Source organism: Podarcis vaucheri (genome assembly GCF_965113315.1).
Source record: "Podarcis vaucheri genome assembly, chromosome: 2".
In the NCBI taxonomy this organism is placed as follows: domain Eukaryota; kingdom Metazoa; phylum Chordata; class Lepidosauria; order Squamata; family Lacertidae; genus Podarcis; species Podarcis vaucheri.
In genome coordinates this window covers 17,163,103-17,189,526 of record NC_138760.1, presented here as the reverse complement: position 1 = coordinate 17,189,526, position 26,424 = coordinate 17,163,103, and the positions used below count along the sequence as shown (strand labels likewise).

Here is a 26,424-nt window from a genome sequence, read left to right as displayed (position 1 = left end):
CAGGTTTCTTTCAATTGCTTATTACAGTAAGCCAGCAAGTGTCCCCTTAACTCTCAGCTTCGCAGATTAGTTGATTAATCTACCAACTGAAGCTTCATAGAATCACAGAACTGTAGAGGTGGAAGGAACCCTGAGGCTCATTTCGTCCAAGCCTCTGCAATGCAGGAATATGCAGCTGTCCCACATGGGAACTGAACCTGTGACCATGGCGTTATCAGCACCATGCTCTAACCAACTGAACCAGCCATCTGTGTGTTCAGTTTGCAGCCCCATTAAGCAGCATTATTCCTTAGTTAATCCTATATGTTTAATAATAATAATAATATTTATACCCCGCCCATCTGCCTGGCTTTCCCCAGCCACTCTAGGCAGCTCCCAACAGAATTAATGATGATGATAATAATAATAATAATAAAACAATAAAACATCAAACATTAAAAACTTCCCTAAACAGGGCTGCCTTCAGATGTCTTCTAAAAGTCAGAGAGTTGTTTATTTCCTTGACATCTGATGGGAGGGTGTTCCACAGGGCGGGTGCCACCACCGAGAAGGCACTCTGCCTGGTTCCCTGTAGCTTCACTTATCGCAGGGAGGGAACTGCCAGAAGGCCATTGGAGCTCAGTGTCTGGGCTGAATGATGGGGGTGGAGATGCTCCTTCAGGTATACAGGACCGAGGCCGTTTAGGGCTTTCAAGGTCAGCACCAACACTTTGAATTGTGCCCGGAAACGTACTGGGAGCCAACAGCCTTCATGCACTTCCACTGTAGTACTTGTTTATATTTTGATCTGAAGACTGCTAAGTGTCTTAAGCAATTCCTAGGAAGGTGCACGAGCTCCAAATGTGTGTGTGCCCTTGCCACCTATACACCCCTCCCATTAACTTCAGTATCGCAGCTCTGCACATGTCTTCCCTAATGAATGTGCAGAGCTGTCCAACAACACTGAAAGGAATGGGAAGCGTCAGCTGGTGCAGGAGCTCTGCAAACTGGTGCAAAAGAGGCTTGGGTTTGGGTGCTGGTTCTTGCTGTAGGCACCAAGGAGATGAATGGAGTGCCTCTGAATCTGTTTGGGGGTGGGTGAGCATATGCCCTTCCCCTTGCTCAAGAAACTACTAAGGAAGCAGCCTGAGCTGCCATAAAAACCCAGCCCTTGCCCACTCAATTATTTAAAGTACCCAATAAAGAAATTAAATGCACGCCAAGGAAGCCGCCGTGTAGGGGAGGCAGAAAAGCAGAGTGCAATATGAGAGCCAGAAATAGCCCCTGATGTTCCTGGTATGTTTCTGCCGTTATGAGTCACCTGCACCCTGGTTCTGTGACGGGCTTTGGTGATGCAACAATTGTTTATATAAAAGAAACAACCACCTGTTCCTCAGTGCAGACAGGGAACATTTGCAGGTGCGCACAGACCCCCGATTTTGCCGCCGGTGTAGCAGACAAGATGACCCGTCCGATCGCCTCGCCTGCTACAGCCGTTTCAAGCAGCCAGGAGAAGGGTTGTGTTTTTCTGGGCTCTGCTTCTACAGGAAAACACCGCCGGTGCCTCCTTCCAGCCCCGCAGGGGAAAAGCAACATATTGTCATGACGCAAGTGTTTGTTTCAAAATTAGAGTCTTCATTCAAAATTAGAGTCTGATCTTTGGGCAGGGCTCGTCATGGGAACGGGCTCCAGAGACTGGGGGTTTGCGGGGTGTCTGTGTGTGTGGAACAGGGATAAAGGAACGAGAGAATGGAGAACCGCCCAAGATCACTACAAAAACAGAGGTGGCAGAGAACCCCACAAGACAAAACAGTAAGTTTCCGTACAGAAAACAACAGTAGAGTCAATTCGATGTTTGGTATGTGACTGGTTGTGGTCACCTGACCCCGGTCCCACGCTGTGCAGAGGGAAGCAACCCAAAGTTGCTGTGAGGTCAGATGTCCAAAGAGGGTGCTCTATTCCTACCTTGGACATTCGCTCAGGGCCAATGTCTCTGCTGAAGAGAAGCAGGGAGAAAGCATCGAGAAGAATACTACAACCTGTCCTGCAAGTTCGATGCCGGGGTGTGTAAGTGTCTCTTTGGGGGAAGAGCGGCTTGCAGGAAGAGCTCTCTGCTGAGGAAGGAGGAAGAATGCTCAGCAAGGAGGTCCTTCCTGGAGCAGATTCCTAGGCAAAAAAAGATCCTGGCCGAGAGTCAAACAAGCAGGGCACTTCCCAAGACATCCGGGAGCAGAGCAACTCTTAAGGTTTGACCGAGTGACAGAGCTTATGCCGGTGAGAGGGAAGAAGGTGCTCTACATCTGCCACAGACCGTGAGTCCCCGGGCTGCAGCTACACCGGTGACCAAACCTCTGACCTAGTAAGAGCATAGGACCACTAGGGACAGCCCCCGGAGAGAGCTGGGGGCAACCTGTCCAATCAGAAGCTGCCTCCCAAGCACCCCAGGCTCTCGTCAGGACCGCCACTTCCGTCACACCCAATCCAGCATGGAGAGCTAATCACTATCCCACTGCCCAGACCCCATCCCTTCTCAAGGAGGACTGCTTTGTAAAAGCCAGCAGACCTGGGCAGCATTCTCAGACGCACCTTGGCAACTACAAGACTGAAGCACAGAACCAAGTCTGGCATCTACTCCTTGCCCTTCATGCACACCGCCTTCCTAGGAGCAAAGGATGCTTCCACCATCGCACCCTGCAGGCCAAGGCTATTCCTAAACTAGAGGAGGGAGCCCCGGGCCAGTTCTTCTAGCTAGCTAGCGAGCTAGCAGCAAGGATGGCTCCAAAGTGTCGACAAGAGCTGCGGCAGTGCCAATATCCGGATTACAGTCGTTGGTCCCCGCCAGCTGAGTCCACTGGAGAGTCCTGGGCCGACGAGAGGACGTCTGAGATGAAAAAGAGGAAAAAACTGGGAGTGAGAGAGATTGGCGGCTTCCACTTCTGAGCACAGACATCCTACCAACACCCTCTGAGGCCACACACCCCACCCAGAGGCAAGGGTTAAGCTCCCGCAAAAGCCAGGGATAGCCACGTGAAGCCTCCGCAGAGCAGCGGAATGAAGGCTCCCCACTGCCCTGCAGAGGCTTCGCGCAGCGGAGCTAGAACAGCGAGGGGGAGTGCTGCGCAGTGCTCCCTCTTGCTGTTCTGGCTTCTGGGATAGCCGCGCAGCCTGCATTCGCTCCATAAGACGCACACACATTTCCCCTTACTTTTTAGGAGGGAACAAGTGCGTCTTATAGAGCGAAAAAATACGGTAATTATAATTGCTAATGGAAGAAAAGCAGCATGCTCCAATTATTATTGTTTCTATAGGGCCGAGGGGAAGGCTGCCTGCCTATCAAAACTCACCGCCTCTCCCCTCCCACTTTAACCTCATGCAGTTATCTCGTGGCAGCCCCTACCAACTGCTTCTTCAACGATGGTGCTGGGGGCGCTTTCGGACTGGGAACCCGGCTGCCCCCACTGCTGCGAGCGAAACATCACCATCTCCTCCAAGTTGCGCAGAACCGTCACGGTGCCCTTGGCGGGTGCGGGCAAGACCCGAGCCTGCTCCAGAGCTCTGCAGGGGAAGATTTCCAGGGAACTTATTCCCGAGTAAGCATAGGTGGGGATGCACACAAAAAAGCAGGGTGTGCTGTGCAAAATAAGCATCTTAAAGGTAAAGGTAAAGGGACCCCTGACCATTAAGTCCAGTCGTGACGGACTCTGGGGTTGCGGCACTCATCTTGCTTTATTGGCCAAGGGAGCCGGCGTACAGCTTCTGGGTCATGTGGCCAGCATGACTAAGCCGCTTCTGGCGAACCAGAGCAGCGCACGGAAATGCCATTTACCTTCACGCCAGAGTGGTACCTATTTATCTACTTGCACTTTGAAGTGCTTTCGAACTGCTAGGTTGGCAGGAGCAGGGACCGAGTAACGGGAGCTCACCCTGTCGCAGGGATTCGAACTGCCGACCTTCTAATCGGCAAGTCCTAGGCTCTGTGGTTTAACCCACAGCGCCACCCGCGTCCCAATAAGCACCTTGCGTAAGATAAATACGGACTGCAGAATTCATCACTGGCTTGGGCGGGGGGGGGGGGGGAGGGAAAGGAAAGAGGCACTCTCATTTCCATAGCACAACACAAGGCATTTCCTGTTGCCCAGATCCGCTGTAGAGAACAATCAGGCAACGGGACAACGAAATAAATCAATTTAGAACCCAGGAGGTTTGGAATGTGGGCTCTGTCAGCTTGGAAATTTTTCTAAGCAGGCCTGGTTTGTCACATGCCAGCAGGGTGGATTTGGCTTAAATCAAATCGATTTAAATCACGATTTAAATCACTAGTCAGTAAGACTTGATTTAAATCTTCTTTTTTTTTTTTTACAGAAAGATTCATTCTTGCTGGTAGAACCTTCATATTTACAACCAGATGAAGGTTTCCTATTTGGAATAATAATTTTTCAGAGTAGTTTTTACAGTTATATCAAAAATTACTGATTTGGTTATACTATTAGAAATACATAGACAGATAATTATGTAATTATTGTAAGGTTGTAATAAGTTAACTGTTTATATTTGGACAACTTTTCTTCTGCACTTTATTGGAGGGAGAAAAATAATCATTTCCTTAATAAGAATTTAAACAATTTATTTAACTAAAACAACAACATTATAGCATATGTATCCATGCTTGTTAAGTGATGTGGCTAAATGATTTGTTTTTTAAACTTAGACTGAGTTTTAGCACACATAAAAACTTAAAACAAATCCTTAAATCCTAAACTATAATGCAACTTAAACAGAAAACTACCTTTAGAATGATTTTTCCTCCAAAAAGTAATAATAATAAAAATCCAATTTAAATTTTAAAACTTTTTACTTTTTTTAAAAATCATTGATTTTAATCCACCCTACTTGCCAGCCCTTCCCTCTCAGTCCCCTAACCCCTTTCCCAAGCGAAAAACCTTACCCTTGAAATAATAGGATACCTAGCAGCAAAGAGGGTATGAGGCATTTTGCAAGGCTTGAGTGAACCCCAGTCAAACCAACACTCCTTTTAGCTCAGTTCTGGTGACACTGAGAAGCAGGGGTTTGAACAGGGAACAATTCCAGCCCAACCGGGACATGCTGGGGACTGAAGATGTGACCTTCTGCATGCTTTCTTGTCTCTGCTGAGCCTTCCCTGCCCACCTTTCTCAGTAAGATTCTTTGCTTGGGAAGGTGGGAGGGGAACTGGCAGAGAAAAGAGAGGGTGCCTTGCCAACTTTCTCAGCCAAGGCTCAAAAGGATCCACATTTCCCCCCTACTGAGCACTGCCCGGGAATGCTTGGGCAAAGCAAACAGTTTTTTGAGTCGGGCTAGAGTGTGTCTGTCCATCACTTCTTACCTTCCTATGAGTGCTTACCTTTCTGATGACGCTATGCCTGTGTGGCTCATGGAACGCCTTACCTGGAAAAATAAAAGTGGGGGGGGGGATTCCATGGCAATGAGAACGCAAGCACAATGTAACAACGTCCCGATATTCCAGAGTTGCACATTTGTTTGTGAACCGAATCTGTATATTGCCCAGTAACCAATGCCCTCTGGGAAGTGAGTGATTTAAAAACGTAAAAATTGAAAAACAGGCCACATGCAAAAATCAGACGGGCTATAAGAGGATATAAAACCAAATAAAGCACAAATAGCAAGCTGTACATTAGAAATCTTAAGATAATGCAGGAATAATTAGAGCCTCTTTGCTGCGTTCACCCTCGCAAATGTGGATTAGGGTCACCACTCCAGGCACAGCAAATTGAAAAATCATCAAATTACTCATCAACCTTCAGCCTCTCCTTAACCAACCTGCTCCCGTTTACAAATGGAACACCCATTTTGCTTAAGGAAAATATTTTTAAAATGATTGACCCAAATTAAGGCTGCAATCCTAAACCCACTTACTTGAAATCAATATGACAGACTTCTGCATAGAACTGTTTAGGATTATGCTGCAAATCAACTCAAGTACTGCAGCTCTAGTTGAAAGCAAGTCAACTTACAACAACAACAACAACAACAGTTTAAACCCTGCCCATCTGGCTGGGATTCCCCAGCTACTCTGGGCAGCTCCCAATAGAATATTAAAAACATGATAAATACATCAAACATTAAAAACTTCCCTAAACAGGGCTGCCTTCAGATGTTTTCCAAAAGTCAGGTAGTTGTTTATTTCCTTGACATCTTATGGGAGGGCGTTCCACAGGGCGGGCGGGCGCCACTGCTGAGAAGGCCCTCTGCCTGGTTCCCTGTAACCTCACTTCTCACAGTGAGGGAACTGCCAGAACCCACATTAGGTTTTTGTGATATGAAAGTGTCCCATTGTATAGGACAGGAGTCTTCATTTCTCACCACAAATAAGCTCTCTCCAGACTATCCTCTGATGACATACAAAAACACACCATCACTCCTCATACCAGGGTTTCTTCAAAACCTTAACATCGTGAAAAATGGGGGTTCTCAAACTAGCTCTTCAATTAATACCCTCCCTTGTAAGTCCAAGGGACCCAAGAGACTAAATTAACAAAGGTAAAGAACAGGGCACCGCAGCAGGTAAAAGGTAAAATGTAAAGGACCCCTGGACGGTTAAGTCCAGTCAAAGGCGACTATGGGGTGCAGCGCTCATCTCGCTTTCAGGCCAAGGGAGCCGGCGTTTGTCCACAGACAGCTTTCCAGGTCATGTGGCCAGCATGACTAAACTGCTTCTGGCACAACAGAACACCGTGACAGAAGCCAGAGCACACGGAAACACCGTTTACCTTACTGCCACAGTGGTACCTATTTATCTACTTGCACTGCATGCTTTCGAACTGCTAGGTTGGCAGGCGCTGGGACCGAGCAACGGGAGCTCACCCCATCACAGGGATTCGAACCGCCAACCTTCTGATCAGCAAGCCCAAGAGGCTCAGTGGTTTAGACCACAGTACCACCCACTCCCACGGCACTTGTGAAATTCCCTTTCCATGGAATATTATATATGTATGTTGCATTTCAGACTTTAATCTGTTAGTACTTCCTATCTGGGTGGAAAGGCAGAATATAAATACAAGGAAGGAAGGAATGATTGGACTCACCCGGTGAGAATGTGGGAGTTTGGTACCCACAAAGTCAAAAGGTTGGGGGACCGTCAAAGGATGGTACAGCTCAGGAGCCAATCGGGTGTTTGCAAATTTCATGCACTCTTCTAGCGTGGAGATGAACTGGCTGCAGGTTGCTCGCAACAAGGATGACGCTTCGTTCATCTTCTGGAGGAAGCCAAGAGCAGGAAGAGGAGTGAGTAGGAAGCCTGACCAGCCTGGCCTTCAGGGCCTCAGCACAAGTCCCAAGAGACTTAAGCCCAGGGCCAGTTCAAAGATTCTGCTGCCAAGGTAACCTAGCTCTGCGCCACCTTAGTGCCCATACAGGGGGCGGGGGCAGCTTTCAAATAAATGGTTCTGTACGTGAAAACTAAGACTGCGCAGCCAAGTGGGAGGGCTGCACCACAAGCACCGTAATGAACAATTGGGATGCTCCGTTGGCGCACTGAGCTCAGTACAGACAAAACTCCTCTTGAGGTAGCAGGAGCAGTTCATCCACTCCTTTGGCACTGGCTCTCCAAGGTTACAACTTTGAACACCGCTGTGGATGGCGTCAACCAGGAGTGGTGCCCTGTCGGTTTTCCACCCCAAGAAAACAAAAACATCTTGGACCAACCCTGCCCTCGCTCCATCTAACCACGTCCACAGCAGTAACAGCTGCCTCTCATAACCTCAAAGCATCTCTGAATATAACTGTGGCGCCTTATGGATCGTGGGCTGGGCTTCTGTTCCTTAATTCCAAGGGCTACAACAATCCTTGGCTGTTGTCTCTCGGATCTCCTATAGCAGGAATGGAGAACCTTCAGCACTCCACAACCACTGGTTGTGGCAGCTGGGCTGAGGTTCAGCAGGCCAACCTTTCGCATTCCTGCCCGACAGAGGTCAGAGGGAGACCACATTTTGCTCACAAATGACCCAGGGGGGTACGTTCTCCGCTAAGCACCCTGGAACAGAGGAGTGGGGAACCTTAGGCCCACCAATGTGTTCCTGGAATACAACAGCCCATCAGCCCTTGCAGTCATGGCCAATGGGCAGGGATGCTGGGAGTTGGAGTTCAGCAACATTATATTATTATTATTATTATTATTATTATTATTATTATTATTATTATTATTATTACCCCGCCATCTGGCTGCATTGCCCCAGCCACTCTGGGCGGCTTCCAACACACACAATAATAATAATAAAACATCAAACATTAATTGTAACAATCATTTGTTGTTGTTTAGTGGTTTAGTCATGTCCGACTCTTCATGACCCCCTGGACCAGAGCACGCCAGGCACTCCTGTCTTCCATTGCCTCCCGCAGTTTGGTCAAACTCATGCTGGTAGCTTCGAGAACACTATCCAGCCATCTCGTCCTCTGTCGTCCCCTTCTCCTCACAATAACTTTAAAATAAACAACTTATACCAAATAAAGCGGTATGCAATAATGCATTAGAATCCAATAGTAAACACTAAAATTAAACATCAGAAGGTAATAATTAAACAGTTTACACTTATCAATTACAATGAAAAATGACTCATCTATAATCGACAAAAATAGCAGCAAACCACAATACCCAAAATACCACAAATCATACAAAACAATGTAAAATGATTAAATTAAGACACAAAGACACAAAAATTATTATTATTATTATTATTATTATTATTATTATTATTATTATTAAATGGCCACTGGTCCCATCACCTCCTGGCAAATGGAAGGGGAAGAAATGGAGGCAGTGAGAGATTTTACTTTCTTGGGCTCCATGATCACTGCAGGTCACAAAATTAAAAGATGCCTGCTTCTTGGGAGAAAAGCAATGACAAACCTAGACAGCATTTTAAAAAGCAGAGACATCACCTTGCCGACAAAGGTCCATATAGTTAAAGCTATGCTTTTCCCAGTGGTGATGTATGGAAGTAAGAGCTGGACCATAAAGAAGGCTGATCGCCGAAGAATTGATGCTTTTGAATTATGGTGCTGGAGGAGACTCTTGAGAGTCCCATGGACTGCAAGAAGATCAAACCTCTCCATTCTGAAGGAAATCAGCCCTGAGTGCTCACTGGAAGGACAGATCGTGAAGCTGAGGCTCCAATACTTTGGCTACCTCATGAGAAGAGAAGACTCCCTGGAAAAGACCTTGATGTTGGGAAAGATGGATGGCACCAGGAGAAGGGGACGACAGAGGACGAGATGGTTGGATAGTGTTCTCGAAGCTACCAGCATGAGTTTGACCAAACTGTGGGAGGAAGTGGAAGACAGGAGTGCCTGGCGTGCTCTGGTCCATGGGGTCACGAAGAGTCAGAAACGACTAAATGACTAAACAACAACAACAAATCCCTGAACGTCTCCTCCCAGCTGCTTCCGCTGTTCTCATCTGGTGGGCCAAAGGTTCCTCACACCTGCAGGAACAGGTGCTTGCAGCATGCAATGTTCCCTGATGCCGTGGCCCCCAAACGGCATGATCCCTCCAAAGCTGCCCTCACCTGGAGGTCAAGAGGGGAGCCATTGTCTTGAGGATGTGTTGCATCCTGTACGGCGAGGACCTGCTGTGTCAGCACGTCGCAATACAGTCGCAGTTCGGACAGCTTCCTCCCGAGGGACTCGTTGCTTAGGTCCAGATCTGAGGAAGGCAAGCAAGCAGAGTAAGAACTGAAAAAGGGGTCGTAGAAAAAATGAGCAGCGCGCACAAAGAGTCTTTTCCCTTTTGCTGAGAGCGGAAGAGAGCTGCTGTTTATAACAGCCAGGTGCAGTGAAATTTCTATTTGGAGCAGAAAGCAGTGGTGACAGGTACCAAAAACAAAAAAAAGGGGGGCATGGGGGTGGGGACACAGAAAAACATGGCACAGCTTTACTGCCAGCTTGGAGAGTGTGAGATTAATGCAGAGCCATAACTAACAGTCTTCAACATCAGCAGTGACATCTAGACCATGGGAGCATTTCAGTCCTGTTCTTGAGTTTGTTCAAAATCTAAAAGAGCTTATCTTAGTATTCCTTATTTTGAATTTGTGCTATGTAGGTTTTTTAAAACCTTTTTGTAAAGGCAATACTAGAGTTTTCACAGCCGAGTCCTCAACTCCTTATCGCTACTGCTTGGCTTGCTTTAAAGAGGCCTGTGTCTTAAACTTGCTATTGAGGTTTTCAAACCTTTTTTGTAAACTCGGGGGAGTGTTTCAGCCCTGTTCTCGAGTTTGTTTAAAATCATTTAAGGTTTATGATTTTTCTATTTCCTTCTGAGGAAACAGAATAGTTCAGTGAAACAAGGTTTGTAGCCGGCATCCTGTTAAGGCTTTGTTCAATTCTAGGTTTTTCTAATATTTTCCTTAAACTTTGATTTTTGTTATTTAGTTTAATTCTATAAGATAATATTTTTAGTTGATTACTTCTCGTTTCAGGGATTTTCACAGTATTTCATTTGTTTTGTATAACTAACCGGTTGAGATTGGCAGTCATATAACATTTGCTCCCTGTGCCACACTGCCCTCCGGTGGACCATCAAGGATTCCAAAGGGAAAGTGATATACAGCGGTATCTCGGATTAAGTACTTAATTTGTTCTGGAGCTCCCTTCTTAACCTGAAACTGTTCTTAACCTGAAGCACCACTTTAGCTAATGGGGCCTCCTGCTGCCACCACTGCACGATTTCTGTTCTCATCCTGAAGCAAAGTTCTTAACCCGAGGTACTATTTCTGGGTTAGCGGAGTCTGTAACCTGAAGCGTATGTAACCCGAGGTACCACTGTACTGCAAATGTCATCTCTTCTGCAAGCAGAGAACACAACCCGTTTTGTACCGCACTGGGTGGTTTGTTTCTATGGCTTGAAAACTCACTGCTTCCCAAAGGTTTGTTTGTATTGATACGGAACGGGGGGGGGGGGGCAATGTCTTCTTCACTACAATATATTTGCTCAATTTCTCTAGGACTCCATCACCCCTCCCCTGTCCTCCATAATCTCTCAAGTAATCCTGTCAAAATCACTCTGCCAAACCTTTCCTCTGGGCAATGCCAGGTGACAGACTATGTGTACATGGACCATTGTCTTCTCAGGATGTGCTTATCTGCGCATATCTCCAGCTCCCTGCATATTCCCCCTCCCTCCTCCATGTGTTAATCTGTGTAACCCAACCTCTTAATGTATTCATGATGTAACTGGGATGTATTTTGCACTGTATTCTGGGATATGGAGGGAAATTTCAAAAGTTCATGTCACCCCTTTCTCGCTGTTCAATCTCGCCTTGAACCTGTTGCGCAATAAACTTGGATCTTCTGCAGTTTGCTCCTGCGTCCGGCTGAGCTCATTTTCTTCCGCAGGGACCCACAGACTTAGTCCGATGAGCTGGGTGGCAGAGTAACCCCGCACCCAGATTTTAGCCGTAACAGTTGGCTGCCCAACGTGGGGCTTGCGGTTCTCCCAAGCTGCTGACTGGGGGCCCCGAAATCTTCAGCCGGCTCCGGGCCATTTTGCCTGGGAAGATCCTTTTGGACCCCCAGCCATCTTCTGGGCGGTAATCGAAAGCCCTAGGAGTTCAGCCGGGGAGCAAAAGAGGGATCCAGCCGGCTTATTCATCGATCCCGGGATCATCATAGAAGACGCGTGAGTATAAGGAAAAAGGAAAATCCAGTGCACTGGTGGGAAGGGGGTGGAATCTCCTGGCAACTGAATTCTCTGCCCTCCTCTCTATCGCTCCTTCTTGCCTTTCTCTTGGTCCGGTTAGTGAGAGAGACCGTGGACCGCTGCTCAACCCGAAAGGGGGGTTCTGAGCTCTATCTCTTTTCCTTAAAATCTCCAGCCAGCCGCACCAATTGGGAGCCCGAAAGTAAGACGGAGAGACCCGACTTGAAAGATAGCCGACTCCCTGCAACGGGCATCCCAGTTGAAAGCAAGGGGTTGGAGCTCTCTTTCCGAACTTCCCGAGCGTCCTTGCTAGGGGGCAGGAAGTGGTCTTGCTTTCTGTATCAATCCCAGCCGCACCGGTCGGAGCTACGTACCACGTGTATTGTAAGCCCGCTTCCGAAAGCAAGGGGGATTTTCGATTCAAAATTCTATCCAGGGATCACCCGATCTGGCACTGCATAGTGCGGGCGTCCAGTAGGGCCCCTTTTCCTGAGATGTGACGATAGGTAGGAGGTTGCCAGGAGGGATAGCCCATGAGGAATTGGGCAGGACCGGCAGAGTGGAAAGAGACCCCAGGTTATAGGAAATAAGGAAATAAGGAAATAATAAGGAAATAAGGAAATAGGAAAAGGGAACGCAAGGAACCGGATAGCTAGAGCTCTCTAAAACCCACTAAGGAAGTTGCCAGGCAACTAGAAGCCCCTTCTCTTCTTTACTATACGTCCCTGTACTAAGCATACCAAACCCCTAGACATACCAATCCTTACAGACCCCTTTCTTTCCCCCTTTTTCTGTCTAGACACGCGTGAATCATAAAGGGGTACCCAGTCAACCAAGCGTTGTGAGCCCTGCCAGTTTGATTAACTGGTGGTATGTTTAAAGAGGCAAGGAGGTTCATAAAACCATGTGGGACCCAAAGGTAGTGGCCCAACTCCTTGCAATAACCAACTAAAGGATGAGAATATATATGTTTACATGTTGTCTGCTATGTGTGTTGTCTGTTAATACATATATGAGAATATGTATGTTTACATGTTGTCTGTTATGTGTGTTGTCTGTTCCTTCTGTCTCTGGCAGACTGCCTTTCTTAAGTGTGCATAGTTTAAACTGCAAGCTTGCTTCAAAATTTTAAATCTAAGGAAACCATGCTGGACCTTAGCAGTCCTAAATAAGACAAAAATTGAGAATGAAGTGTGCAAATGTTTGTTATTTGAGAGGGGCTCCAAAAGAGAATTTTCCTCCCAAGTGGTAAAACCTAATGTTTCTGCTGCAAAAGCCTAGTTGAGCCAACTGCTCTCAAGCTAAAATGCAGTGTATGTATTTCATTAAGCATATGCCTATGAAAGTATGGTGTTCCTTCTAAGAAAATTATGTGAGTCCAGTTTTAACTTTGATTTGGTTATTGTGAGAGTTATTGTAAGGCTCCTGATATCAGTCTCTATAAGACGTCCTGGCCTCTTTTCTTAGAAAATGCCCCCCCCCCCCTGTTTCATTCTGTCTCTTTCAGTTTTTTGTTTTGTTTTGTTTTTTCCTTCTCCTTCTTATTCTGTGCCAGGTAAATTTACTCCCGAGTAAGCTTCCTTTAAAGGAAACTGCAAAGGGGGGGGCATAGATTAGGCTTACTATTCCTCTGCAAGTTCAGGAAAAATTGTCACTTTTGTATTCCTTTAAATCAAATCTATGGCTGTTTTAATTATTTGTGAGTGGTTATATCAATTGAATTAACTTTCCTTTATAAAAGATCCTCTCCCTCTCTTAGGAAAAACTGTTCAATTCAATCTTCCTTTAAAGATCATTTCTCTATCTCAAGATCTGCTAAAAGGGTTCTGTATAGAATTGGGTACTTTTATTTTCCTCTTCCTTAGTACATGATAGGCGCATGGCTTGTGATCTCTTCTCCAGTTGTGTCTGTGTACATAAGTATGTGTGTGTTTCTGGTAGTACAAATCTTGCTATAAACCCTGTATTTTAGGGTTGGACTAGATGACCCCAGGTCCCTTTCAACTTTCCCAATTTGTGGCTGATGAGTTGAAATTCAGCCCAGATTTGCTCTTTGTTTTTTAAAAGGTGTGAGGTGAAGCCATGATGTTTGAAGCAGAACTGGTGATATCAGGCATTTAAGTGATTACAGTGTTTATCATTTTGCCTATTATTTACAAAAATCAGACTTAAAAGTCTACTCAAAGTTTAAGCACATACAAATGAATAATCAAGTAGAATTAGCCTTGACCAATCCTGTAAATAAAGGGCAGTAAAATTTGTCTGCAAATGGTAAGGCTGAAATGACTGAGAATGTTAAAAAAAATTTCCTATGACTCTCTGGCCATTTTACTCATAAATAAGAGAGCGGTTGATTGTTCCGCGAATGACCAGATAAAATGACCAATAATGATAGCCCTTTCCTGTACATAAAGGAAGCAGTCCCTTTTGCTTGGGCTGAAATTGCTAGTTTTGGTGAATACTTAAATTGCTGAGTTTCTCTTTTTTTGTTTAAAATCAAACCCTATTTTCAAAATCTACTCCTTACCCTTCCCTTCCCTTATTCAAATGGTAATTTAGCCAAAGGATGCAACATTTTCAATAGTATAAAACGTTTGCTGAGACATGAACTCTGCACATGCACAGAGGCTAGATTAGCTAAAGAAGAGAGAGAGGGGAAGGGGGGAACTGGAAGGGGGGAGAGGAGGTTTCTTCGAGAACTGCAGAGACAAATTTATCCAAATGCAAAAACTTGGAACCATTGAGGGAAATCACCCTAAATGTTTCTTTGCTCCAGGGGCTACGTAAGACAAAAGGCTTAAAAAAAAAACAAAAAAACAACAACAACAACTAGCCCATCAAAAGTCAAGAGCTTTCCAGGTTCCAAATCTTAACATGCCAAATTCTTTTCACAGGTAAATATCAAAGCATTCCCCCCCCTCAATGGGAATTTTAGGAACAGCATTTCCTGACAGGCTTCTCACATGAAATAATTTTCCCTTTTAACAGGATATGTGAACCCCGATAACAAAGTGTTTGTCCCTTTTTCCTCCCACAGCAACTTTCTTTCTGTTCTGTGAAACAAGTCTGAATCCTTGCTATATTAGTGACTTCCATCTCTTTGTGGCTTTGACACTCTTTTAAGTTACAAATAATCTGTTTTCATTTATTTAATCCGTTTCTCCATGATGTCTATGAAGTTAATCGAAGCACAACCAAACATTGTTTGTGGAATGGTACTTGTTTACCTTCGGCCTGAGCATTTCTTATTAATTCTGTCATTTTGGCTAGCGCAAGGTACCCACACAACTTTAAATTGCCATTCATTTTTCTTGGTATTAACTCATTTCCCAGTATTCCGCTGTTAACATTACAGCTGATGTTGTCACGTCATTTGGGATGTTAAAATGCCAAAACAGATTACTTCAGGTTACTTCAAGTTTCTTATTAATTGCGTGTCTTAGCATTTATTTACTTTTGGTTCCTCATAGGTAATTTTGTGTGTGTGTTCTACTTTGGGGACATGTTCATCACATGTTGAAAATCAGTTTCATGAAGTTCTTTTATCAGATAGCACATGGTGAATTTAAAGTTTTTTCCCCATGGTTTCCCCATTTTTTCAGTCTAGTAGTAATCTGCGTGGTTTTGATAATATATTTAATAATAATTCTTTTCTAAATCTGATGTCTTTGTGTCAAGTTTGTTTTCATCTGACTGGTAATCTAATTTTTTGCTTTCTTTTGTATTTTTTAACCTTTGTATTTTTTACAGTTCTCTTTCTATACATGTGGAGTAATTTTTATTTTATAATATGAAAAGAACAACAACAACAAAAACCAAGTGAAGGAAAGCAAACAAACTTAGCAGATAATAACAGTAATTATGTGGAAATGTGATAATAATATTGAAACGAATAAAATGCTTAATGTGCTAAGATTGTTATTATTTGCAGCTTCCCATGGAAACTGGAGGACATCCTTTTTGCCTTTTGCCCCTTCCTTGTCTGTGTTTTTAAGTCCCCAAAACCCTGCCCCCTTACAGGATATCACTTCTACATATGTGCAATGTTGAAAAGCAGCAACAACCCCTCAACTTAGCCATCACAAGACCTGCAACACCAGAGTTTTCAAAGTGGCCACAGCTATCTCTTTCAAAGGATATAGACTGCCAGGGGAGTGGGCCTGACAAAGGGGGGTGGAGTTGACTTGCAAGGACATTTTTTCACTTGAACCTCAAGCCTCTGTGCTCCAGGATTCAAAAGATACATGCGTAAAAGATCACAATTGTGTCAAGATATGCAACTGATATTTAATTAGTTTGTTTTGTATTATGTGTTATTATGTAGGAATGTTGAAATGTGTATGACAGTGTGATTTCCACAAAGGGGGGGAGGTTATTTTTCCCCGCACCCAGATTTTAGCCGTAACAGTATTTATACTGCTTCTTTTACTTCTTATATTGCACCTGGTGGCATGACAAGCTGCATTCCATAGAATTCAAATTGTAACACAATATAAGAAATAAAATAAGCACTAAAATACAATTAGAAATCAATATGAATGCAGGCACGCCACGGACAACCTGAATGAGGCTTGCAGACTATTGGTGGTCCATGCACCAATGGTTGGGAACCTCTGATCTCAATGTTTTTAAAACATCGCCCTCTAGGGCGTGCCGAATTTTTCACCTTTCAAATTCCAAACATGAGGGCGTGCTAAAAAGTTGTAACGCAACTTGGGAATTCTGGGTTAAAGTAATATAACTCAGTCTTGCTTGGTAAGTAAAACATGGGGGGAAATTGCATTGCTGTATCAGTCTGTCTTGAGAGACAACAGGAGAGGGCATCATCAACAGTACAGTGGTACCTCGGGTTACATATGCTTCAGGTTACATACGCTTCAGGTTACAGACTCCGCTGACCCAGAAATAGTACCTCAGGTTAAGAACTTTGCTTCAGGATGAGAACAGAAATTGTTCTCTGGCGGTGCGGCAGCAGCAGAAGGCCCCATCAGCTAAGTGGTGCTTCAGGTTAAGAACAGTTTCAGGTTAAGTATGGACCTCCGGAATGAATTAAGTACTTAACCCGAGGTACCACTGTATAATCAAACTGTTGGAAAGTTGCAGCACCTCTGTGGCAGTTCCCTGTTAGCTTGACATCCAGTCCGATTTTCCCATTCTTTCGAGGGAAAAAGCCAGGTGCTCAAGGAGAAACCGTTGAAATCAACCTGGGAGAATCTAGTTACCGGTAAGTGGTTACTTTCTCTTCCCCAACAAGGCATGCGCAAGACCTACAGGCTTAGACTGAGTTGAGAGCCCTCAAGTGGACTAAGCAGGATCAAGGATGTTTGCTAAGGAGGTGTGAGACTTAAACACCTCACTCTTATCATGGTTTAACCGGAAGTTCCCACCTTACATCCCCCCAGCTCTGCCAACACCATCCTCGGATCTCAGCCCCACAATCCCACTCTGGGCTTGTCAGGACAAAGCTATTTGCAAAGAACCAACCTCTCTCTTTCTGGCTCCTGCTGTCCCCGAGGCAGGCCTTGGAGCTGCCCAAAGCCACGAGCCATTTCTGTCTCTCAGCGGCGCCTCCTGCCTTCAGGTAGAAGTACTGCTCACCAGGGATGACCAGCTCCATGCGAGTGGGGTCAGTAGTGTGGACTATGGAAGCAGTTAGGGAAAAGAAAGCGGAGAGGATGCTGAGATGCCAGTGGCTTCATACACAAGACGCAGGGCAGCATCCAAAATAGTCCTTCCAGTAGAGTCCCCTCCCTCTCCCCTTCCCATATGCCCCTCCAATAGTCTCTAGAGCAGGCTTCCTCAACCTCGGCCCTCCAGATGTTTCTGGCCTACAACTCCCATCATCCCTAGCTGGTAGGACCAGTGGTCAGGCATGATGGGAATTGGAGTCTCAAAACATCTGGAGGGCCAAGGTTGAGGAAGGCTGCTCCAGATGGTTGGGAAACCTCAGAAAACAGATTTAAGGAGGTATGTAGGGGGAGAGGAAGGTGACAGAAGCGTAGCTAGGGGTGGCGGGGGGCAATGGGCGCCGCACCATGGGGGGCACTTACCATGGGGTCTGCAGCGTGCCCGATCCAGGGCAGTGTGGGGCTTGCATTAGCCCACCACCTCCCCTTCAGCTGCCCTGCAGGACCACTGCAGGTGGTGGGCAGACTCCTTGGAGGCTGTGTGGCATGCCCCGCCCCCAGGCGCAGGGCATACGTGCCGCCCCGGACAACCGAGTGGCTAGCTATGCCACTGGAAGGTGAAGTTCTGTACACACCCATAATTCCTTGTCCTAGTGGAATTATTTCATGGCGTACCTCCCTCTGGACATACACAATCACACTTTTGCATTCTACATTAAATAACCTTAGCTGCCCAGTTCCCCCGCTCGTCCAAGATGATGCAGTTAAAGGGGAGAAGTTCATCTTCTAGTCACTCTGAGATGTTTTGGGAGCTAAATGGGGCCACATGAAATTGCCTTGAGCTTGTGCCTTGGAGGCTAGCAATACAGCCAGGGGCCTGGTGCCAATATTTCAGATCACCCAAAAGACATGGGTCTGTTAGAGTGAAGAGGGCTTGAGACAAGAGCTCTGGAACCACTGGTTTCTGTGCTGGATGTGGAGGAAGGAAATTCTCCTCCTCCACAACCAGCATGAAAATGCACCAGGTTAGCAGAAGGGGGGGTGAGCCTTCTCTCCTCCAGCAGCCTGATTTATAAGATGGCAAGTTTTGTTTACCAGCTCCACCTGGTATACAGGCTGAGACCCTATCTGCCCGCAAACTGTCTTGCCAGAGCGGTGCATGCTCTAGTTATCTCCCACTTGGACTACTGCAATGCACTCTATGTGGGGCTACCTTTGAAGCAGACTTGGAAACTATAACTAATCCAGAATGCTGACCTTTAAAGCCCTAAACGGCCTCGGTCCAGTATACCTGCAGGAGCGTCTCCACCCCCATTGTTCTGCCCAGACACTGAGGTCCAGCGCCAAGGGCCTTCTGGCGGATCCCTCACTGCAAGAAGCCAAGTTACAGGGAACCAGGCAGAGGGCCTTCTCGGTAGTGGCACCCATCCTGTGGAACACCCTCCTACCAGATGTCAAAGAAAAGAACAACTACCAGACTTTTAGAAGACATCTGAAGGCAGCCGTCTTTAGGGAAGCTTTTAATGTTTAACAGACTACTGTATTTTAATACTATGTTGGAAGCGCCCAGAGTTGCTGGGGAAACCCAGCCAGATGGGTGGGGTATAAATAAATTATTATTATTATTATTATTATTAGCCTTCAAAGAGGTTAGCAGTCTGTGTTTCCATACAGTCTACGAAGGAGGGGGCTTCCTCTCCTCTAAAGCCAGCAGGGAAATGAAGGCTACTAATTGATGGACTAATTTTTAAAGTGAAATGTTGAAGGCACAATTACAGACAATTCCAACAAGAAAGAAAAGTGGGAGGCATCTAAAAAAAACAGTGTGGCTGCATAAGGAGCTGAGATTTAAGAAGGGCATGTACAAGAAATGGAAGAAAGGGGAAATCACAAAGGAAGAGTATACATGAGTAGCCAAAAATTGAAGGATAAGGTCAGGCAGGCGAAAGCTCAGAATGAGCTCAGGCTTGCAAGAGAGGCTAATAATAATAGGTTTCTTTGGCTGTGTTCGAAGCAAGAGGAAGAACAAGCAAGTAGTTGGTCCTCTGCGTGGAGAAGCCAGAGAAACTCTATTGGGTGACAGAGAGAAGGTGCAACTGCCCAACACCTACTTTGCCTCTGTCTTCATCCAAAAGGAAAGTGATGCCCAACCTGGTGATAACAGAATAAACGATGCAAGGAGAAAGCTGCAGCCCAAGGTAGGAAAAGAGGTGGTAAAGGAACACCTAGCGACTTTAAATGAATTCGAATCCCCAGGGTCTGGTGAGCTGCATTCAAGGGCACTAAAGGAGCTTGCAGATGCAATCTCAGAGCCTCTATCTAAAATCCTTGAGAATTCTTGGAGAACAATCGACTACATGGAATTGGCAGAAATGACTGGCAGAATCCGAGACCAGGGAGAAGAGTTGGTGAAAGAAGACTGGAAGAAATTTAAAGACTATTTACAGAAATATTGTAAAATTAATGAATGTTAGAAGGATGTTGGATAGAAACTAAGGGGTTTCCAGCTGTAATGCTTTAGGAGATACGGGAAAAAAAGGTTTATAAATGGGTAAAAGCTTAATGGTAAGGATTTGCTGAACTAACAAACTGAAGTGGAATACAAAGAAGGGAGGTATGAGGAGGTCTGGGGAAATAAGCATAAGGAAGATATGTTATGGAAAATTATTTGTTTTTTAACTGTTTTTATGTTGTATTTTGTTTCTTTTTCTTTTTTATTTTTTCATTGTTATATCTTAAAAAACTTTAATAAATATCTTTTTTTTAAAAAAAAGAGAATTCTTGGAGAACAGGTGGGGTCCTTGCAGACTGGAGGCAGGCAAATGTTATCCCTATCTTCAAAAGAGGGGAAATAAAACCCAGGTAAGTACTGGCAGGTCAGCTTGATGTCATTACCTGGAAAAGTCCTAGAACAGATAATTGAACAGTCTGTGGCCATCGGTCATGGATGCTTTAGCTGAGAGTCCTGCACTGCAGGGAACTGCCCCCTTCTAACTCTGCAATTCTATGATTCTAATATTTTGGAGGCAGGTTAATTACATTTGTGGGCTTATATATAAGGTGACGTTTAAACAACTTCCCCTCCCCACTTGCCCAAATAGCACAAAATGCCCCAACCTTTGATCTCACACACAGCCATCTTGATGCTGCCTTTGCTGCCCTTTCCCACGTCATCCTGTGAATCATAATAGGAGAGGATGCCATTCTCTAGTACGAAGTATCGTGGCTGCCAACCTGTGGTGGGAGGAGAGGGAAAAAGAGAGATGTGGAAATGAGGATCCTTTTTCCATGGCAAGTCAAGCTCTCTCACCACCAGTTTCACAGGAGAATCAAAATTTAATTAAATTGCCCACATGTAAACAGGAACATGACTGAACGATTCCTTTTGCATACACGTATATTGCAGCACTCATTCCTAAGTGAGGTGGAGACAATCTAAGTGGGAGATCTTCCAAAGTCCTACTGGTAAGAAAAGGAAGGGGTGCTTCCTTCCCTATGCAGTTCTTTAAAACAAAAAACAAACCTGCCTTTCCACTTAAAACACCATCTCCAGGTTGGCTGGGGAGAGAGATCCTAGAGTTCTCTTAAGATCAAAGTGGGACACCCTGTTTTGGGCTTAAAACAGTACACTACTGGCATTAGAGCTAAGCCAGAAGAGCTTTACACAGGTGTAGCAGGGACCTGTGAAGCTGGCATGCCCCTTGGCAAGGTGAAGCTTTCCTCCGCTAACAGATATACTCCAGCCGTTCCCAATCCCCTCCAGATAGCAGATTGGAAGGTTAGGAAGCAAGGCGTATAGAGCCACCCTACATTTTCATCTTTGAACAATAGCTCAGTGTCATCAAAAGCTCATGCAGACATAAAAAGGTAAAGGGACCCCTGAGCATTAGGTCCAGTCGTGACCAACTCTGGGGTTGTGACGCTCATCTCGCTTTACTGGCCGAGGGAGCCGGCGTACAGCTTCCGGGTCATGTGGCCAGCATGGCTAAGCCACTTCTGGCGAACCAGAGCAGCACACGGAAACGCCATTTACCTTCCCGCTGGAGCAGTATCTATTTATCTACTTGCACTCTGACGTGCTTTCGAACTGCTAGGTTGGCGGGAGCAGGGACTGAGCAACTGGAGCTCACCCTGTCACGGGGATTAGAATTGCCGACCTTTTGATTGGCAAGTCCTAGGCTCTGTGGTTTAACCCATAGCGGCACCCGTGTTCCCATGGAGACATACTTCAATACAATTTTTAAAATACAGTGGTATCTCGGGTTACAAACTTAATTCGTTTCGGAAGTCCGTTCTTAACCCGAACATTCTTAACCCGAGGCGCCCATTCCCTACATAGGCCTCCCACAGCCCTGGAAGCAGATTGCGTTCATATCCCGGGGCAAAGTTCGCAACCTGGAGCACCTACTTCTGGGTTTGCGGAGTTCGTAACCCGAAGCGTTTGTAAGTAGGACGGTGCGTAACCCAAGGTACCACTGTAAGGGTTTTTTGAAACAAAATACAGTAAAGCTAAGGGTTGGGGGATGCAAAGACCATGGGAGGGAGCATGTAGTCCTCTTGATTTTTATTTTTTTTACTCCCGTTCCCATCAGTCCCAGCCTGCAGAGTCAATGGTCAAGGATGATGGGAGATGTAGTCCAGCCACATCTGGAGCTCTACATGTCCCCCACTCCTGACACAGGTATATGTGCTTTAACCATAAATACACAAAACATCACCGTGGGGATGGAACACTGACTATAAATAGTCTTTATTTAAACCAGCTTTGTAAGGCAGTATTTGTTTCTTTTCTTGGAGATGGCAGCCCACTGTTGCCCCTGGGCCGGGCCAGGGCGGCACTTGGGAGGCTGCTCTGACAAAATCCTGTAGCATTTGCTAGAGAAGATCTCCTGCGCATTTATCAAATGGATGACAGGAAGATGCTCCACAAGCAAAGTTCCCCCTGCAGCATGCTGGAAAGAACTGGCCACCCCATGTCTTGCTTTGCTTCTGTATTTGTGGGCACGCCTCCTATGGGAAGTGCTCAGACAACTACAGCGAGAAACGCAGAAAAACCACAGAAAACAAGACTCCTGGTTGACATGGACGACTCATCCTGCTCAGGAGCACCAGGAAAGTGACTCACTACAATGGAGAGGTGGTCCAGCACGACCCTAACCCTTTCAAAAAAACAAAAAAACCACACAGACAAATGAAACCACCAAACAGAAGTCAATGGGTGACACTTATTCCTTCCCCTCATCTCCACTGCTGGAGAAAGAGCTGCACCCGTTGAATTTTTCCCAGTTACGCAACTGCTACAAGGCGCAGAGAAAGATGGCAGCCCTTAAAACCCTTTGGCCGGGGAAAGAGTGGGTGCAAGTGAGATTCGGTTTCCTGGAAAGGGATTAAGTCGCACAATGGGCAAGGGAGCATTTTGGGGGGCTGGGGTTAGGGGAGTAGGGGTGGGAGGAAGCCCGGACTCCTGGGTTCTATCCCCTGCCCTATGGGATAGCTGGGTTGCTAAGGAACGCGAAGAAAGGGGTACATATGATGGGGGGGGAACAGGAGGCGACGAAGGCAGAGGCCGCCTCCCCAAATGCAAAGCCCGACCCACTTGAGGACTCTCTCTCTCTCTCACCCGAAAGATAGTTGGTCCATTTCAGCAGCGCTCCCTCCATCACCAGCCCGGCTCGCTTACTGCCGCCGGTGCGCCGAGCAGAGCCAATTGCGGCTCCGGGCCGGTGAGGCCCGACCAATCGCGGGGGAAGTTGAGGGCGGGGACCAAGAACGGGGGGAAAGGGGACTTGCGGGGACGCGGGAGGGAAGCTAGGTAGGAACCAATCAGGCTGGGAAACGGATCGGGGGAACAAAAGGTGGACGGACGGGGGGGGGAAAGGAGCGCTCGGAGCCGCCCGCCTTCCTCCGCGCGGTGGCTTATGGGCAATGTAGTCCCACTGGTCGCAGAGCCGTTGGACTCCGCGAGCCCGTTTACTAAATGGGCAGCCCTGGACACTGAGTCCCCTAAGTTCATGATCCGTCAAAGAAGAATGGATGGAGGCAGGAGTAATAATAATAATTAAAAAATAATTTATTATTTATACCCCAGCCACTCTGGGCGGCTCCCAACAAAACACTAAAATACAATAACCTATTAAAACATTAAAAGCTTCCCTAAACAGGGCTGCCTTCAAATGTCTTCTAAAAGTTTGGTAGTTATTTTTCTCTTTGACATCTGATGGGAGGGCGTTCCACAGGGCGGGCGCCACTACCAAGAAGGCCCTCTGCCTGGTTCCCTGTAGCTTTGCTTCTCGCAATGAGGGAACCGCCAGAAGGCCCTCGGCGCTGGACCTCCGTGTCCGGGCAGAATGATGGAGGAGAAGAAAAGAAGGAGGAAAGCAAGGAAGATATTTATTGTTGAAACAGAGTTTTCCCCGTCCCTCCTTTGCAAAGAGGTTAGGACCCAGAACAAGGTTGTGCAAGTACAGTGGTACCTCGGGTTACATACACTTCAGGTTACATACGCTTCAGGTTACACACTCCGCTAACCCAAAAATAGTGCTTCAGGTTAAGAACTTTGCTTCAGGATGAGAACAGAAATCGTGCTCCGGCAGCACAGCAGCAGCAGGAGGCCCCATTAGCTAAAGTGGTGCTTCAGGTTAAGAACAGTTTCAGGTTAAGAACGGACCTCCAGAACGAATTAAGTACTTAACCCGAGGTACCACTGTAGTTTTAAATAAGACTTTAGAAATTGCCCAGCCCCCTAGCCAAAGACCACCCAAAAAGCATCATCCATAGGTCACGGAAAGAGGCGGTCTACAACAGAAATCTGAAGGTGTGGCTTGACTTCTGCCTGACAAGATACCTGGTAATGGTCACTGAATGTATTCCCTACCCAGTCTGGGTCATTCTTTCAAGATGGTAAATACCTTAGTTCTTGAATCCAGGTCAGAGGATTCATACACAAAATATGTCCTTAAGAAAGAATTTGTAGGATTTGTAAGTGAAAAGAACTACTGGGAAAGGTTTCTCTGAGGTCTTTCCTTCTGCAGAGGAAATATTTAGAATCATTAGGAGCCAACATGGCTTTTGGGATTGTTCTATAGTCCATCAAACACTGCCCACTAGTGTGGACAGGGAAACATAAAGTTTGGAGTCCTAAAACTGAAAGTGCCTCATGTGTGCATAATCTTTCACATGAAAACAGTGACTCATGTACACATAAATGCTCGTGTGCACACAGCTGTAGTTACACATCCTTAAGCTTTGTGTCAAGCCACAGACTGCAAATTCTATAAACACTTACAGTGGTACCTCAGGTTACATACGCGTCAGGTTACATACGATTCAGGTTACAGACTCCGCTAACCCAGAAACAGTGCTTCAGGTTAAGAACTTTGCTTCAGGATGAGAACAGAAATCGTGCTCTGGTGACGCGGCGGCAGCAGGAGGCCCCATTAGCTAAAGTGGTGCTTCAGGTTAAGTACGGACCTCCAGAACGAATTAAGTACTTAACCCGAGGTACCACTGTACTTGGTAATAATTCCATTAAATCCATTGAATTTACTTTAAAGAGGTTAAGATTCCCGCCCCCCCCCTCCAATAAGTGCAGCAAAGACCTGCACCAGCAGTTGGTACTTCCAGGAGGCTGGGGAAGAGACTATTACAGTGGTGCCTCGCAAGACGAGTCTCTTTGTCTTGCGGTTTTTTCGTCTTGCGAAGCACAGCTCTTAGCGGCTAAGCGGCTATTAACGGCTTAGCAGCTATTAACGGCTTAGCGGCTTAAAGAAAAAGGAAACAAACTCGCAAGAACTCGCAAGACGTTTCGTCTTGCAAAGCAAGCCCATAGGGAAATTCGTCTTGCGGAACGACTCAAAAAACGGAAAACTCTTTCGTCTTGCGTGTTTTTCGTCTTGCGAGGCATTCGTCTTGCGAGGTACCACTGTATTGTCCTCCTCAACATTTACGTTTGTGCTGCTGTCAGCCTGCTCTGGAGGGGAGACGTGGGAGCCAATTGTATGTCGTCTAGCCTGTATCCCATCTGTATGTCATCTGCCCTTCCTAGCTGAACTGGATTTAAGACAGCTCCTTGGAGTGCAGCAAAATCAGTACCAGAAACTTTATTGTCAGTTAACTTTCATTTTTGCCATTTATGCATGTACTTAAGCTTGGATTGGTGGTTTGGTTTGGTGTTTTTTCTTTTTCTTTTTTGTAATGCTGTACTGAATTTATTCTGTAACTTGCAGATTTTTTTTGGGGGGGGGTCATTCTGTATACGTACTTGCATTTCCAGTGCTCTCTTATTTTTTCATGTTTTGATTTCCTCCCCCCCCCCCCACAAGCCATTTTGGGATTCAGCTTGTTGTGGGGAAAGCGGCATATAAATAAGAACCAATCGGTCACGAACCCGTTACCTTGGATAGCTCAGTCGGCAGAGCGTGAGGCTCTTAATCCCAGGGTTGTGGGTTTGAGCCCCACACTGGGAAAGAGATTCTTGCATTGCAGGGGTTTGGAGTAGATGACCCTTGTGGTCTCTTCCAATTCTACAATTCTATTATTCCTTGCTTCATCCATCATTATTGTGTTTAAGCCGAGTGTCGCTTTGGCAGGGTGTGTGTACTTGTACCAGGTGCCTTAACAGTATGCAACGTTCATGGGCGTAGACCTCAGAAATGATTGATAAGCATTAAAAAACCCCACCTCAATTAACTGTAGTTTTACGCCGCTCCCCCAGCAGAATCCTGCCTCCGTAATGTCATATTTGGGGGGGATTTTTACCCGTGATCTCCCAATGAAGCTCAACAACTTTTCAAGTGATCTCCCCCAAAGTAGCTCAACAACCTTTTGCCCCACCCCCTTAACAAAAACCCTGTCTACGCCCACGGCAACCAGGGCCGGATTTAGGTTTGATGAGGCCCTAAGATACTGAAGGTAATGGGGCCCTTTATATGTCCAGCTGTCCTTTGTCAACAAGAAATTGTTGCTATTTTTTGTGTTGAATATATGCTATAATTTATGGACCTAATAGGTATCTAAAGCCATTTGCACATAACAAAATATGTATTTTATCAAAGCAATTGTTGAACTGAAATACAATTAACAAGTATATTAATAGTGAAATACAATTAAGAATAAGTATATTAATAGTGA

General features: G+C 45.9%; 1 protein-coding gene across 4 annotated transcripts in view; it reads right to left on the bottom strand.

The window, feature by feature from the left end:
- Positions 1–1,593: 1,593 nt before the first annotated feature.
- LOC309526575 (pleckstrin homology domain-containing family A member 3-like) overlaps positions 1,594–26,424 on the bottom strand; it is a 31,722-nt gene continuing 6,891 nt past the window's right edge. The window contains exons 1-8 of one of the 4 annotated variants that reach the window (XM_082212841.1): positions 25,689–25,708; positions 20,413–20,529; positions 17,153–17,308; positions 9,540–9,676; positions 7,062–7,232; positions 5,360–5,403; positions 3,377–3,534; positions 1,594–2,860 (exon numbers count right to left, since the gene is read on the bottom strand). In XM_082212841.1, the coding sequence (XP_082068967.1) occupies positions 2,799–2,860; positions 3,377–3,534; positions 5,360–5,403; positions 7,062–7,232; positions 9,540–9,676; positions 17,153–17,308; positions 20,413–20,434 (750 nt within the window). In that variant the 5' untranslated portion in view covers positions 20,435–20,529; positions 25,689–25,708 and the 3' untranslated portion in view covers positions 1,594–2,798. Of the gene's footprint in view, positions 2,861–3,323; positions 3,535–5,359; positions 5,404–7,061; positions 7,233–9,539; positions 9,677–17,152; positions 17,309–20,412; positions 20,530–22,915; positions 23,238–25,688; positions 25,709–26,424 lie in introns of those variants that run through there. The other 3 variants (XM_082212842.1, XM_082212839.1, XM_082212840.1) reach the window with 3 other exon arrangements.